We start from the raw sequence: 15,888 nt of genomic DNA, 5'->3' as shown, positions 1-15,888 counted from the left end.
TACAGCCTTGTACTCCTGGACTCAAGCAGTCCCACCTGCTGAGCCTCCTGGAGTAATTGGGACTACAGGTGTATGCCACCACACCTGGCTATTTTTTTTTTTTTTTTTTTTTTCCTGTAGAGATGGGGGTCTTGCTATGTTGCCAGGCTGATCTTAAACTCCTGACTTCAAGTGATCCTCCCACCTTGGCTTCCCAAAGCACTGGGATTACAGGCTTGAGTTGCCCTGCCCAGCCCCAATGTATCTTTTTATTTATCTCGAAATTTCATCTTTAACTCATATTATTTAGAAGTGTGCTTTAGTTTCTGGGTGTTTGAAGATTATTAGTATTTTTTCTGCTACTGATGACTGGTTTGAGTCTATTGTGGTCAGAGAACAGCTTCTGAATCACATCAGTTCTTTTAAGTTTGTTGAGGTTTGTTTTATGGCTCAGGATGTGGTCTTGGTATACATTCTCTTGGCACTTGAAAAGAATGTGCCTTGTCTGTTGGGTCAGACGATCTATAAATATCTAATAGCTCCTGTTTGGTGATGTTGAGTTCTATCCTCTTGCTGATTTTATATCTCGTTATGTCAATTGTTGAGAAGGTATTAAAGTCTCTATAATCTTGGGTTGTTTATTTTCAATTCAGTTAGGCTTTATATTTTGCAGCTGTGGTTCATGCATATTTAGGATTGCCGTGTCTTGTTGGGTTGACTCGTTGTCATCATAATGTCCCTCTCTTTGGTACTTTTCTTTCCCTGTAATCTGTTTTATCTGATATTAATACAGTCACTCATTTATCTTAACATTTACATATTTTTCCATCTTTTTACTTTCGGTCTATATTGTTATACATAAAATGAGTTTCTTATAGACACCATATATTTGGGTAATATTTTTTAATTCACTAGGACAGTCTGTCAGTTGGTATACTTAGACAATTTACATTTGATGTAATTGATACTTGAGAGTTTATGCCATTTGTTTTGTTTTCTGTTCTGTTTATTTTTCCTGCCGCCTTGTGGGTTACTTGAATACTTACTATAATTTTGATTTTTATCTGGTGTTTTCAAGAGTGTGTCTTTGTATACCTTTTCCAGTGGTTACTCTACATACTACATCATGTATACACAACTTATGACAGTTACCATTTTACCGATCTGAGTATAGTGCAGACACCTTAACCTCCTGTGCATTTCTTTACCTTCACCTGTTTATGTCTTACATATTCTATCTCATAGATTTACAACTCCTTCAGACCGTTTATCATTTTTGCTCAAACTCTCAAACATAATTTAGAATACTCAATAGGAGGAAGTCTATTGTACTTATTAATATGTTTCGTTTATCGAGTCTCAAACTACTGAGCTCAGTCCTTCCACCTCGGACTCACAAAGTGCTGGGATTACAGGCATGAGCCACTGAGCCCGGCCTGTTGTGTTTTTCTTCTCTATTTCAGTGTTCCTGCCTTTATCATTTCTTTTCTCTTTAGAGAACTTCCTTAAGCCATTCTTTTAGGATAAAGCTGCTGGTAACAAATTCTCTTAATTTTCTTTCATCTGAAAAGTCTTGATTTCCCATTCATTCCTAAAGGATATTTTCCTTGGATAAGTTTCTCAGATAAGTTTTCTTTCAGAACTTGAAAAATGTTTTGTCACTTTCTTCTGGCCTCCATGGTTTCTAATGAGAAATCTGTCTTTGTAAAGATGCCTTACTGCCATGTCGCTCTTTGGGTCTCCAGGTTCCTAGTCAGCCCACCTCCTCCTCTCCTACTTTGAGTCATCTTATGTTTGTTTTATATATAAGTTCAGGGTTTAAGTTTACCTTAATAGAATGAATTTTTAAAAATCCCCCCCCCCCCCCCAATACAGGTAAGGGATTCTTTTCCTCTTTCTGCTTTCAAGCTTGTAATTTTCAGAATTTTAAGATGTGTCTTGGTGTTTAGTCTCAGTTTACTCTGGGGCTCACTCAGCCTCTTAAATTAGTAAATTTATATCTTCTGCCAAATTTGGAAGTTTCTGGCAGTCTTTTTTTTTTTTTGAAACAGAGTTTGACTCTTGTCGCCTGGGCTGGAGTGCAGTGGCGTGATCTCAGCTCACTGCAACCTCCGCTTCCTGGGTTCAAACAATTCTCCTGTCTCAGCCTCCCAAGTAGCTGGGATTACAGATGGCCTCCACCACACCCAGCTAATTTTTGTATTTTTAGAAGAGATGGCATTTCGCCGTGTTGGCCAGGCTGGTCTCAATCTCCTGACCTCAGGTGATCCCACCAGCCTCAACCTCCCAAAGTGCTGGGATTACAGGCGTGCACGACCATGCCTGGCCTCAGCAGTCATTTTTTGAGTACTTCTCAGCCCTACTTTCTCCTTTCTGAAGACACAAATGCTAGATCTTTTGTTATAGTCCCACAGGTCCCTGAGACTATTCGTTTATTAATTCATTTTCAGTCTGTTGTTAAGATCAGGTGTTTCTGTGGTTCTGTCTTCAAGTTCACTGATTGTTGCCTCTTTTCCCTCCATTATGCTAGTGAGCCTGCTATTGTGTTTTTTATTTTGGTTATACTTTCAGTTTTAAAATACCCATTTGGTTCTTTATATCTTTTATTTCCTTAGGGAGACTCCGTATTCATTTGTTTCAAGCCTATTCGTAATTGCTTGTTAACGTATTGATGACTACTTTAAAATCTTTATAGATAAATGAATGTTTTTGTCATGTTGATGTTGGGTGCTTGATTTTTTTTTTTTTTTCCGGCATTCATTTGTGATCTTCCTGATTCTTGGTGCAGTGAGTTATTGTCTATTGAATTCTATTGAAACTGGGATATCTTGGGTATTATGAGACTTTTTTTTTTCTTGATTCAGAATCTCGCTCTGTTGCCCAGGCTGGAGTACAGTGGCATGATCTTAGCTCACTGCAGCCTCCACCTCCTGGGTTCAAGCAATCATCGTGCCTCAGCTTCCTGAGTAGTGGGGATTATGGGCATGTGCCACCATGTCTGATTTTTGTATTTTTAGTAGCAATGGGGTTTCGTCATATTGGCCAGGCTGATCTCGAACTCATGGCCTAATCTGAACTCGTCTGCACACCTCAGCCTCCCAAAGTGCTGGGATTACAGGCATGACCTACCATACCCGGCCTCTATCTTATTTAAACTTCCTGTCTTAGCTGGCTTCCTCCGACACTGCTCTGGCTGCTGGTTTGTTACTGCCAGGTTGTGGGTATATGTCCAGGTTCCCTACTCAGCCTCTGATATTCAACTGGGGAGCTCTTTCTTTTGGGTGAGGATGGGAGTTCCAGCTTCACAGGAGGCCTCAACTGATTGCTTTCTGGCTGACAGTGGTGAGTGCCTCATTACAGCTCCCCATCTAGTGTCTAGTGACACGTGTGGAGAGAGGGCCGACTGAAAGAGAGGGTGTTAGGAGGGACTAGTTTGTATTGAATTGTGGTGGAAAGTTCGGACTCTCCACTAGGCCTTTCCTAATACCACGTTGGTGGGCATGGGGGCACCTCATTGCTGCCAGGTGGAAATTCAGGTTCGCCATGTGGTCTCCATAGGCAGGGATGTCATCCTTCCACTTCAGGGAATACCATACTTGTGAGCAGGTTGGGGTACCTCATTGTAGCCTCGTGAGGGTGGAAATCTTGGCCCCACACTCTCCCTCTGTGGGTGGGAGTGGTGCCACAGTTTTCTCTGTGGTGTTTGGAGTAGAGCAGTTAATGTTAAGTTTTCTGTCTTTCTGGTCTGCCTTTTTTCCTAGTCCTTTGGCTAGACAGAGCAGGTTTTTAAATTTTTTTTTTTTTAATAATGAGGGTCTCACTATGTTGGCCAGGCTGGAGTGCAGTGGCCATTCACAGGCACTATCATAGCTTGCTACACCCTTGAGCTCCTGGGCTCCAGTGTTCCTCCCGCCTCAGCCTCGGAAGTAGCTGGGACTGCAGGTGCCCGCCACCACACCCAGCTGGAGAGTAGGGCTTTTCTTGTTGGAGTTTTTATCATCCCTGCCTTCTGGTGTTTCTGGGTTGCTGGCTTCTCCAGCACCCAGTCTGGTATATATGAGGCAAAAAGAGAACCCAGACACCTTACTGCCATGTCGTTCTTTGGGTCTCCAGGTTGCCAGTCAGCCCACCTCCTCCTCTCCCACTTTCAGGGTCACCTTGTGTTTGTTTTATATATAAGTTCAGGATTTTAGTTTACCTTAATAGAAGGAATAAGGAAAAGTACATCTACTTGATCTTATCTAGTCCCAAATCTAGTATTTAAATGGAAAAGTTATTGCCAAATTCTAACATTGCTCTTCTCTGTTCTTAATAGAAGCCTGGAAATAATGTGCATCCTGCAAAATCAAAAAAACTAAACAAGTTGGTCGAGAATTCCTTGTCCATAAGTAATCCAGGGCTCTTCACCTCCTTACGACCTCCTCTTCGGTCCACAACTTGCCATCGCTGTGGCCTGTTTGGTAAGCATATTGTTCTTAGGTGTCTGAATTCTTCTCCATATGTGAAAATCATTTTTATTGTGGCAGATGATAAACATTAAGTATGGTTAGAACAGTGTCCCCATGCCACACATCCATCTCAGCCTCAGCCACTGTCAGCACCCTGCCGTTCCTCTTCACCCATTCCTTCCCATTCTTCCTGCTTCCTCAGTGGACGTTTTCCTCAGTTTTTTTTAGGGGAAGCTCACATGCATTGAAATGCACAGACTTACATTCTTGTCATAATATAGGATGTTTCTGTCTCCTCAGGAAGTTTTCTCATGTCCCATCCCGGTCCCTACTTCTGAAAAGCAACCATTGGTTTTCTAATCATGAATTAATTTTGCCTGTCATAGAATTTCACATAAGTGGAATCACACAGCATGAACTCTTTAGTATCAAGGATATTTCATATACAATAATACGTTTGAGGTTAATCCATGCTGTTGCACGCACCATTATTTTTTGTTTATTGCTGACTAGTATCATTGTATGGTTATACCATGGTTGAACTGTTCTCCTATTGATGAACATTTTGGCTGTGTCCAGCTTTTGCCTGTTAGGAATAGAGCTCTCTCAACATTTTTGTACAAATGTTTGTGTGGGCATAACGTTTTCATTTATTGTGGGTGCACAGGTAGACACAGAATGGCTGAGTCAAAGGGTAAGTGTATGTTTAATTGTTTAAGAAGCTACCAAACCATTTCCAAGGTATTGTCCCATTTTCTATTCCCCCTGGGAGGGAGTTCTGGTTATTCCACATCCTCGTCCACGTTTGGTGTTTGTGTTTTTATAGCCCTTTTCGTGGATAAGTTGGAATTGTCATATGCCTCTTGAGTTCTAATTTTTCAATACATAAGTCTTACTTGCATGGCATTTACCAGTTTACAGTTAAATTTGCAGTGCTCTCGTGATCAGTGATCTTGAGCATTTTTTTCTGTTTATTACTGGCTATTTGGATATGTAACTTTTTTTTTTTTAAGTTTCTTTTAGTGTGGAAGCATTTGAGGCCAGACTGGGTTGGTGGTTACTTCTTTGTGGGGTTTTTTTTGTTGTTTTTGTTTTTTAGATAACCTGTTTCTTTAGCATGAACACTGATAGGGTTTTTAAAAAAATCCTTTGTTTCAAAATCTCTCTGGGTTTTTCTAGATGTGATTCTCGTTGTTTTTTGTTGGTTTTTTCATGATATGCAGCCATTTCAGTCACTTGTACAAGTCTGTTTTCACTACAGGAAAGTTTTGTTTACTTTGCTTGATCTTGCCTCACTGTAACCTCTGCCTCCTGGGTTCAAGTGATTCTCCTGCCTCAGCCTCCCAAGTACAGGTGTGCACCACCACACCCCACTTATTTTTTTTATTTTTGTAGAGACGAGATTTCACCATTGTTGGCCAGGCTGGTCTCAAACTCCTGACCTCAAGTAATCCCCCCACCTTGGTCTCCCAAAGTGCTGGGATTACAGGCGTGAGCCATTGCACGTTTTGCACCATTGCTTGCTGCTTTTTTTTTCTTTTCTTCTTCTTTTTTTTTTTTTTTTTTTTTTTTTTAAAGACTAGAGTCTCGCTGTGTCACCACGCAGGCTGGAGTACAGTGGTATAATCTCAGGTCACTACAACCTCTGCCTCCTGGGTTTGAGAGGTTCTTCTGCCTCAGCCTCCCGAATAGCTGGGATTACAGGTGCCTGCCACTGTGTCGGGCTAATTTTTGTATTTTCAGTAGAGACGGGGTTTCACCATGTTGGTCATTCTGGTCTCGAACTCCCGACCTCAAGTGATCTGCCTGCCTCGGCCTCCCAAAGTGCTGGGATTACAGGCGTGAGCCACTACACCTGGCTGCTTGCTGCTTTTATAACATGTATTCTGAGGTCTATTTTTAGGAAACTCAGTTATGTGTCCCAGTCTGATCTCCCTTTTTTAAATCTTTGTAGGCCTTTTTTCTCTGTATTATGAGAGTTTAAAAGTATAATCTGAATACTTAATCCTAAATAGCACAATCCTCTTCAGATAGTCTTCTTGCCATGGTTAATAGAGTATTTGATCAAGTGTGGACCTTGAGAATGTCTTGATCTTCATCTGAACTATTTTGTGGGTGGTGTTCTCTAGGATCGCTGAGGTGCTCTCAGTGCAAGCAGACCTACTATTGTTCCACAGCGTGTCAGAGAAGAGACTGGTCTGCACACAGCATCGTGTGCAAGCCTGTTCAGCCAAAGTAAGGATTTATGGTCTTTTTATTCATTATGGATTATGTATAAGGTCTTTTTCTGATACAATAAGCATCCAATAGTTCAGCAGACCACAACCAAGTAGAAGTTACTTTTTATTAAGCTCCATAACAAAGTGTACAAATCTGAAGTGAACAGCTCTATGAACTTAATTTTCCTGTGTATTGTTTTACTGGGTAGTACATGTGAAGATTTATAACCTTCAAAGAGTTTTTCTTTAATGTTTAGAGCTTTAGAATGCCTTACTTTAATCATGTGTACTTTCCTGGATCTTAGTAAGTTTGGAACTCTTACATGCCACTTGAGTTGTGTTTTTATTTGTAAATACATAAATTGTACTTACATGGCATTTACCAGTTTTACGAAACAGTTTAACATATGACCTCAAAATTCTCTGTAAGTAATGTAGGGAATTATCTCTGTTTCTTTTTTTTTTTGAGACAGAGTCTTGCTCGGTCGCCCAGGCTGTAGTGCACTGGTGCGATGTCGGCTCACTGCAAGCTCAGCCTCCCGGGTTCACGTGGTTCTCCTGCCTCAGCCTCCCGTGTAGCTGGGACTATAGGCACCCGCCACCGCACCTGGCTAATTTTTTGTGTTTTTAGTAGAGATGGGGTTTCACCATGTTAGCCTGGATGGTCTCGATCCTGGTGATCCGCCCACCTCAGCCTCCCAGAGTGCTGGGATTACAGGCATGAGCCACCACACCCAGCCGGGAATTACCTCCATTTTACAGATAAGAAAACTGAGGCTTGAAGATACTCTCTCACTCTCAGTCTCTGTCTCATTAGGTGGCTTTTGGAAGAAGCACACCTATGCACACACAGGGTGTGGACCACTGTGTGGCCAGCAGTGGGGAGTTTGACGTTACCACTGTGATTCTGGAAGAAGCTCTTCTGCTCTTTCAGGATTTTGTTCGTTGAGAATTTACCATAATTGTGATTGATAGCCCCTATGTTAATTGCCTCTATAGTATAAATATTGTAATCTGTTGCTTTATTGCAGTTTCCACAAACTTGAAGATAATAAATCATCTGTTGAAACAAAGGATGTGGAGGTAAACAATAAGGTATGGTATACTTTGTCTTTAAATTTTGAATGACTGCTCTTTATTGAATTAAGAGGAGGTGAGATAAATAGTTTGGGCTTATTTCTGTATTTTATCAGTATTTAAAAGTAAGTTTCCTATTTAAACATGTACACCATAGTGATACGATCAGGGGTTTTTGAAAATTACTCCATCTTTTTCTCAAAAAGGATGTGGTAGTATCTCAGTGTAAAATCATGTGGATTAAAGAGTCCCTTTAGCCTCTGCAGGTGCACGTTTTAGCTTTATGTGCTGTACTCTAATAGGGCCTAGTTATATATAGTTATCTGATAGCAGTTCCTCATTTAGACGACAACATGGGCTGAATTATTTGTAATCTGAAAAACATCTGTCACGTCCAACTCATATTTATGAATAATTTTTAGCTTTCTTTAGCTGCTTCTAGCACCTACTTTAAAAAAGGTGACTTCGGCCGGGCACGGTGGCTCAAGCCTGTAATCCCAGCACTTTGGGAGGCCGAGACGGGTGGATCATGAGGTCAGGAGATCGAGACCATCCTGGCTAACACAGTGAAACCCCGTCTCTGCTAAAAAAATGCAAAAAACTAGCCGGGCGACGTGGCGGGCGCCTGTAGTCCCAGCTACTTGGGAGGCTGAGGCAGGAGAATGGCGTAAACCTGGGAGGCAGAGCTTGCAGTGAGCTGAGATCCAGCCACTGCATTCCAGCCTGGGTGACTGAGCGAGACTCCGTCTCAACAAAAAAAAAAAAAAAAAAAAAAAAAAAGGTGACTTCAAGTATTCATTCTTACAGAAAGCATTAACAAGTGCAGATTTAAAATAATAACCTCTACCACCACCACTTTCCTTTTCTAAAAATAAAGTCATCCTTCTCTTCACCCGCGTGGCCTTATTCTCGGGTTATCCCCAGTGCTGTGCACGCTGCCTGTGGACAATGGGTTTCAGTGACTCTTGGAGGCCTTCCCTAGTTCTATGTTCTTTTATTCAAGCCGAAGAGTCAGGATATTGTGGTTGCGGTTCCGGCGTGTAGTGGCCATAGAATTATTGAAACGTGCTTTTAAGTAACTCGCTTCTGTGGTATTTTTCAAACCAGAGTGACTGTCCACTTGGAGTTACTAAGGAAATAGCCATTTGGGCTGAGAGAATAATGTTTTCTGATTTGAGAAGTCTACAACTGCAGAAAACCATGGAAGTAAAGGTATTTGTTATTCTTCAATCTCCATAGACAGAGATCCAGAGACCTGTATTTATTCTCTTGTTTCCTACTTTTGAGTTCATGTGGTAGCTACAAAACATATCTGATTAAACTAAGAAACATCGCAAAAACTGTCTACAATGCTGTTTGTATCTGTTACAAAGCTTTAGAAATTGATGTTTCCTTTTGTGCCTTAGGAATTATTCCTCTTTTTTTTTTTTTTTTAATCTTTGAAAGGGTACAGTTACCGAATTCAAACACCCAGGGGACTTCTACGTGCAGTTATATTCTTCAGAAGTTTTAGAATACATGAAACAGCTCTCTGCCAGCTTAAAAGAAACATATGCAAATATGAATGAAAAAGACTATATTCCTGTTAAGGGGGAAGTTTGTATTGCCAAGTACACTGTTGATCAGGTAATCCATAATGAAATGAATTATTTAAAACGTTTGAGCTAACTTTGGTAGTATGAACTGAACACCAGAGCTTTTAATGATGCATGGCAAGGCTTAAAGCCAGCCTCTGATCACACTTCTGTTCCTCTTCAGTATCCCATGCCCTGTTCAGCTTGCTTCCTCCCTGTCTTACCCCTCTCCAACTCTGTTGACGGGTTCCTGAATTGCTGGTTGTAGCCGAATGGCTGGCTAGTCTTAGAGCTTGTGTTTTATTTGTGTAGCTGAGGCATTAGTGTGTGATAGTCTCATGGGACAGAAATAGCTTTGGAATAGTTGTGTATATTATTAATAACATGTCCTACTAGACAATTCTAGGGATTTCTTAGCAAGATTCTTAGAAAATTAAGTTGACTTTTTGCATGTTCTATAGATCGATTGAGGGTTTTTTAAATCTAAGATGGTGAAATGTTTATATTTCACTTTCAGACCTGGAACAGAGTGATCATACAGAACGTTGATGTGCAGCAAAAGAAGGCACATGTCTTATATATTGATTATGGAAATGAAGAAATAATTCCATTAAACAGAATTTACCACCTCAACAGGAACATTGACTTGTTTCCTCCTTGTGTGAGTCTCTTTTACTTTCTAGATGTTTAATAGTGTCCCAAAGGAGCTGTTTTCAATGTTTTGATGGACACAGTGTTTGTTCTGTGTTATTGTACCTGTACTATGTAAATGAACACTCATTGGCTATCTTGACCTTATTTAAGTACTGCCCAAGGTGAGAAACTAACATTTTTAGGCACATCTTTTCAATTTGCTCTTCAAAATAATCATTTCTGTATTTATTATAGTATCTGAAAGTGGTCTTAATTTATGTATAATGGAAGGATAATTATTCTTTCACAAAGTTCTCAAGTTTCAAGTACCAAAAGTAAGCATTATGAATACAATACTAGCAGAGGCTAATAATAATTATACATAAAATTGTCTGATTAGTACTTGAAGATTTGTGATGTTTTCAGCATGAGATACATTCTTTTATGTACAAATAATTAGAAAAAATCATTTTTAAATGGCAATTTTTGTAAGTAACCTGCATAAAAATTTTCAGGCCATAAAGTGCTTTGTAGCCAATGTTATCCCAGCAGAAGGGAATTGGAGCAGTGATTGTATCAAAGCTACTAAACCACTGTTAATGGAGCAGTACTGCTCCATAAAGATTGTTGACATCTTGGAAGAGGAAGTGGTTACCTTTGCTGTAGAAGTTGAGCTGCCAAATTCAGGTAAGATCTTTTTAAATTGAGTACTTAATAGGATATGTAGTTTCCACCTATTACTCAGAAGAAACGGAAACATCAAGTGAGGCCAGGTAAACTGCCCTCTGGAGTCATTCAGATTGTGACTGAACCCATTCTTGAAATTGGCAGTTTGTCAAAGACGTGGCACAAATTCATAGAATTAGGTGGCTGGCTAGATTTAGACTTCATGTGAGCATAACTATTATCCCTTTAATAGAGCCATTATAATATCTACTCCTGAATGTTGGCCCCTTTATTGAGAAAATTCCTGAAGTTCTCCGAATTCATTCGTCCTTATCAGTGCTTGTTCTTGGAGTAACCTTCACCAAACTGCACTTGGCTAGTACATAGTAGCTAAGCTGTGGAAATGGAAATGCTTTAGAATTCTCTTCTTCCCTTCTGGCCTTTCACCTGTTTGATAAATGACTTCTCGCAGTGTGATGGGTGCCTCCCAGTTTCCAGGGTATCACCCCTCTGCTTTCAGAGATCTGGCATCATGGCTGAATTGGTAGAAAATCAACTAATCTCTTGTGAAATTAAGTAAAAAACCTGTTGTTTGCTATGTTTCATGTTATGATTTCAGCTTTTGGATATTATTTCAGGGAACTTGAAGTTTGGGTCCATGCTGACCCTTGTTTCAGCCATACTTATGTCTTAAATTTATTTCCCATAAACAGTGGTCATTCTAAGCATATTCGTGAGATGGTAAATGAATCTTTCGTGTTCTTCAGGATTTCAAAGTGAAACCTTTTCGTTAAAATTTCTGTCAAATAGAGGGTAGAAGACTGGTTACCAGAGGCCAGGAAGGGTAGTCGAGGGCTGGGAGTAGGTGGGGATGGTTAATGGGTACAAAAAAAAAAAAGTAATTAGAAAGACTGTATAAGACCTACTGTTTGGTAGCACAATAGGGTGACTGTAGTCAATAATAATTGTACATTTTAAAGTAACTTAGACTGTAATTGGATGGTTTGTAACTCAAAGGATGCTTGAGAGGATGGTCACCTCCTCCTCTGTGGTGTGTTTACTTCACATGGCATGCCTGTGCCAAAACATCTCATGTAACCTATAAATATGTACACCCACAAAAATTTTAAAAATTAGATTTCAGAGAAAAAATTCTGTCAAGTGACTATGGTAATTTTGCCTCAGTTTTTTAAGCTGGGCATTACCATAGCTTGCTAATAGGAATTGAACTGGCAAAACATGTCAGCCTATTAATAGCTATGAACGTGGGTCATATGATTGACTTGTTTCTTCTTTATACTTTTCCCATAATTCTTCGTATAGTTTCTCAATGGAGGCATATTTTCTTAATCACTTTTTAGGAAAACTTTTAGACCATGTACTTATAGAAATGGGATATGGCTTGAAACCCAACGGACAAGATTCTAAGAAGGAAAATGCAGATCAAAGTGAGTATAGATTGATATTGAGCAGTATAGAAGCTTCAATTATTGAAACCGTCTACCTGTTAAACAAAGGCACAACTTTATCACTGTTATGACTTGTTAACGATGAACGTTCTATGGAAGATTTAAATATGCTGTTTTATATTTAGTATATCATTTCTAATCCCAATCTTTCCTGCCTGTTCTCCTCCTCTGTTTTGCACACAAATCCTTAACATGGTAATCATCAGAGATTATGACATTAAATATTGTAACACTCGAGAGTAAGGGGTTTTTTTTTTTTTTTTTTTTTTTCTTTTTGAGATGGAGTTTCACTCTTGTCCAGGCTGGAGTGCAATGGCATGGTCTCAGCTCACTGTAACCTCCACCTCCCTGGTTCAAGTGATTCTCCTGCCTCAGCCTCTGGAGGAGATGGGATTACAGACAGGCGCCTGCCACCATGCCCAGCTAATTTTTTGTATTTTCAGTAGAGACAGGGTTTCACCATGTTGGCCAGGCTGGTCTTGAACTCCTAACCTTAGAGCAGTTCATCGGCCTCAGCCTCCCAAAGTGCTGGGATTACAGGCGTGAGCCACCACGCCCTTCCAAGTTAGGGCTTTTTAGCTCACATTTTCTTAGTTCGTTTTCCTTCCTTCTTGGGTATTCCGCCAGTAATTAATAGGGCTGTAAAATTCTTTTCCAGCAGGACGGTGTTTCTGATGGTTTTTTACTTCTGTAAAAACTTGTGTGTGTGTCTTATTTAGATTAACAAGAGAACCAAGAAATTTTGCTTTTAGTATTTTATTTCCTCATTGCCTAGTCACCTGTGTTAGTATTGTCTTTTTGATCCTTTACTTTGCTCCTGTATTGATTGCTTTAGGAGTAGATATAATTCATTGACTCTTGCTCATTCATTCAGAGGTGATTGCTAGATTGACAGTGCCATGGTTGGACACATCCTATCACATGAGCACACTTGAATCATCCTTAAATCTGCCTCCTCCTTACCTCCCATCCTTTGCCTTGATTGGTTGCCAAGACTTTATTGATTCTTCTTCCCAAGTATCCCTTGTATATGTCTTTTTTTATTTCTCCACTACCATTTTCTTAGCTCAGGAATCCTCATCATTCATGGACAGTTGCAAGTTTCCAATGTCATAGTTTATCTCCCTATCTCTGTTCTTAGAGTACTTGCCTATGTGATATGCCTGATACACAAATCTTGGTGGAACAGCTCTGATGAAAAGTTTACAGTTCCTTGTCATTTGGTGGAGGAAACCAGAAGAGTTAGTGGTCTTGCAGTAGTCATGGTTGAAACCGTAAGTTCTGGTGCAATAGAGTGAGGAAGAATAATGAGGAAGAGGAAGCTGGGGACACCTGCAACGTGGAGTGAGGAGCTGTAATAGGAAAGGTGGGGACAGAATGGGAAAAACCTTGCCAGAGCAACAGAGGGTAAATGCTTCCAGGAGGGGGAGTCATCAGTAATATCAGATGCTATGAAGGTGTCCAGTGGAAGGAACAAGAAATCCACTGAGCAGTATCTTCTTCACTAAGGCACTATGAAGGTACCTTCATGAAGGCTAAGACCAGTACAGACAAGCAGAAGAAATTATGTGGGATAGAGAAATTAGGTGTGATAGAGAAAGTGCAGGGTGCAACGGAAGCAGGTGGGAGGGTACCTAAGACTTGGAATGAAGCCATCTGGAAGTGATGCCACATGGAGTAGGAAATAACCAGGTGCTGCGGGTGGGGAGTATGTTACACGAAAAGGAACATGTGTTAAGGCCTAGAGATGGGAAAAAGCATGATCAGGCCTGAGAAACTGAAAAATAAGTACAGCTAGATTTGACCACTGGTGAAGAGGTGTATGTAGGATGGGGAAAGTATAGGTTGAGAGGTAAGCTAGAGCAGATCATTAAAGGTCGCAGGAGCTATGTTAAGGGGGTTGGACATGATTCTGAAGCCAACATAGAGAATGAAGGCTTGAGACACCTCTGTATTCAGTTTTTTGGATTCAAGTAATGTTGGTGGGTATGGGAAAATCAGATTTGGAAGTCAGAAAAGATGAGATATGGGATATTAAGAGTTCCCTTTAAACCACCTTCTTAAAAATTTAGCTGTGCCTCTGTCACAGAGTTAAATCAGCCCTCCTGTCCTGCCCCTTTTTGGCCTAGCCTGGCTGAAAGCCTTTACAACTTGGTCTCTAATGTCAGCGTACGGAGCCAGCAACATCACCATGCTTTTGTCCCCTCTCCTCCTACTGTGATCCTAAGCCCAGCTGCACTCAGCCTGGCATTATGATTGTGTACCCTCTTATGATATTTGTCACACTGTAGCTCCTGATTGAACATCTTCTGTCTCCTACAAGATTTAGAATATCTAGATGCAAAGACTGTGTAACTACTTCTCCCCATTGCTGAGTATGGCATCTGACACACATTAGATGCTTAAGATACAATTTTTTTTTTTTTTTGAGACAGAGTCTCGCTCTGTCACCAGGCTGGAGTGCAGTACTGGCGATCTCAGCTCACTGCACCCTCTGCCTCCTGGGTTCAAGTGATACTCCTGCTTCAGCCTCCCAAGTCGCTGGGACTAGTAGGTAGGAGGTGTGCGCCATCATGCACAGCTAAATTTTTTGTATTTTTAGTAGAGATGGTGTTTCACCGTGTTGGCCAGATAGTCTCCATTTCCTGACCTCATGATCTGCCCGCCTCGGCCTCCTAAAGTGTTGGGATTACAGGCGTGAGCCATGCCTGGCCAGATACAATTTTTAAAAGCTGACACAGTGGCTCTCTTCTCTAGTTCCAGCTACTCAGGAGGCTGAGGTGGGAGGAGGGCTTGGAGACCAGAAGTTTGAGGCCCACAGTGTGCTATGATTGTACCTGTTAATAGCCATCACACACCAGCCTGGGCAACATAGCAAGACCCAGTCTCTTAAACAATAACTCACGGAGGATCTTATGGTGGACTCATACAGCTGAAACGAACTGTCCAGATCTCCCACGCCACCTATGTACACATGAAGAAACAGAAGCTGACTGGTCCAGTGGGTTACCTTAAGCCCAGAGATGGAGAACCAGAATCTTGCCCCCTTACTCTAGTGCTCTTTTCACCATTATGCATACTGTGCTGTGAAACAACAGGACAATGGTTCATTTTCCTTGCTATTAAGTTTTTCTCTTGTCTTCTCCCTTATTTATGTTGTGATTTCTTTTGGAAACATTTTAAGAAATGGTTTTTAATTTGAGCCTATCTCTTACCTTTTACACTTGAGATCATTAAATTTACTTTGGCTACTGTTTTGAGCCAATTATCCGTTTCAGTGGGATTTCAACATCAAGAATCCATTGTAATACATTCTGAGAGGTAATTCCTAGATAGCAAATTCCCTCCCCTTTTTGTGGCGTATCCCAGCCTCCCGTTGGTCTTCAGAGTCAACCTATAGGTTAATGGTGAGAACCATTTCCTTTAATAAGTCTATAATCTAGATAATTATTTTCTCATATTTCTGTGTTTAAAACAATGAAGTCAACCTTAGTTTTATGTGAATGGTATCTTATCCTTTAGTTCCTTAAAGCAGTAGTGGTTTTTGTCTTCCAGGATTCTGATTAGTTGTCATAATGTCTCTAAATCTTGATGCTAAAAATACATTGCTTGAATAGTTGGAATTTTATAAACCATGTACTTTTTTCATTTCTGTGAGTTTTCTCTTCTGAGTTATTCTTCATTGTGCTTTTGAAGCCTTTCCTTCTTAAACTCTTAGGTTAGCCCTAATTATTTTTCTCTTGACTTGTTACTTACGTTGCTTGTATCTTTTTTGAACTGTTGAATGCATTTTAAATTTCTAACAATTTTATCCTAATAAATT

At 40.4% G+C, this 15,888-nt stretch overlaps 1 protein-coding gene across 4 annotated transcripts in view; it reads left to right on the top strand.

Annotated features, from left to right (window-relative positions):
- Window positions 1-15,888, top strand: part of TDRD1 (tudor domain containing 1) — a 52,901-nt gene that overhangs the window by 15,578 nt on the left and 21,435 nt on the right. For all 4 annotated transcript variants that reach the window (XM_031936228.1, XM_023206226.1, XM_023206228.1 and 1 more), the window contains exons 4-11: window positions 4,295-4,439; window positions 6,557-6,662; window positions 7,678-7,741; window positions 8,831-8,935; window positions 9,170-9,349; window positions 9,815-9,958; window positions 10,446-10,617; window positions 11,958-12,044. In XM_031936228.1, coding sequence (XP_031792088.1) covers window positions 4,295-4,439; window positions 6,557-6,662; window positions 7,678-7,741; window positions 8,831-8,935; window positions 9,170-9,349; window positions 9,815-9,958; window positions 10,446-10,617; window positions 11,958-12,044 — 1,003 coding nt within the window. The remainder of the gene's footprint in view (window positions 1-4,294; window positions 4,440-6,556; window positions 6,663-7,677; window positions 7,742-8,830; window positions 8,936-9,169; window positions 9,350-9,814; window positions 9,959-10,445; window positions 10,618-11,957; window positions 12,045-15,888) is intronic.

The sequence above is a fragment of the Piliocolobus tephrosceles genome, chromosome 9 (genome assembly GCF_002776525.5).
Source record: "Piliocolobus tephrosceles isolate RC106 chromosome 9, ASM277652v3, whole genome shotgun sequence".
Lineage (NCBI taxonomy): Eukaryota > Metazoa > Chordata > Mammalia > Primates > Cercopithecidae > Piliocolobus > Piliocolobus tephrosceles.
The sequence above is the reverse complement of the archived record's forward strand: the minus strand, read 5'-3'. Positions and strand labels throughout refer to the sequence as shown.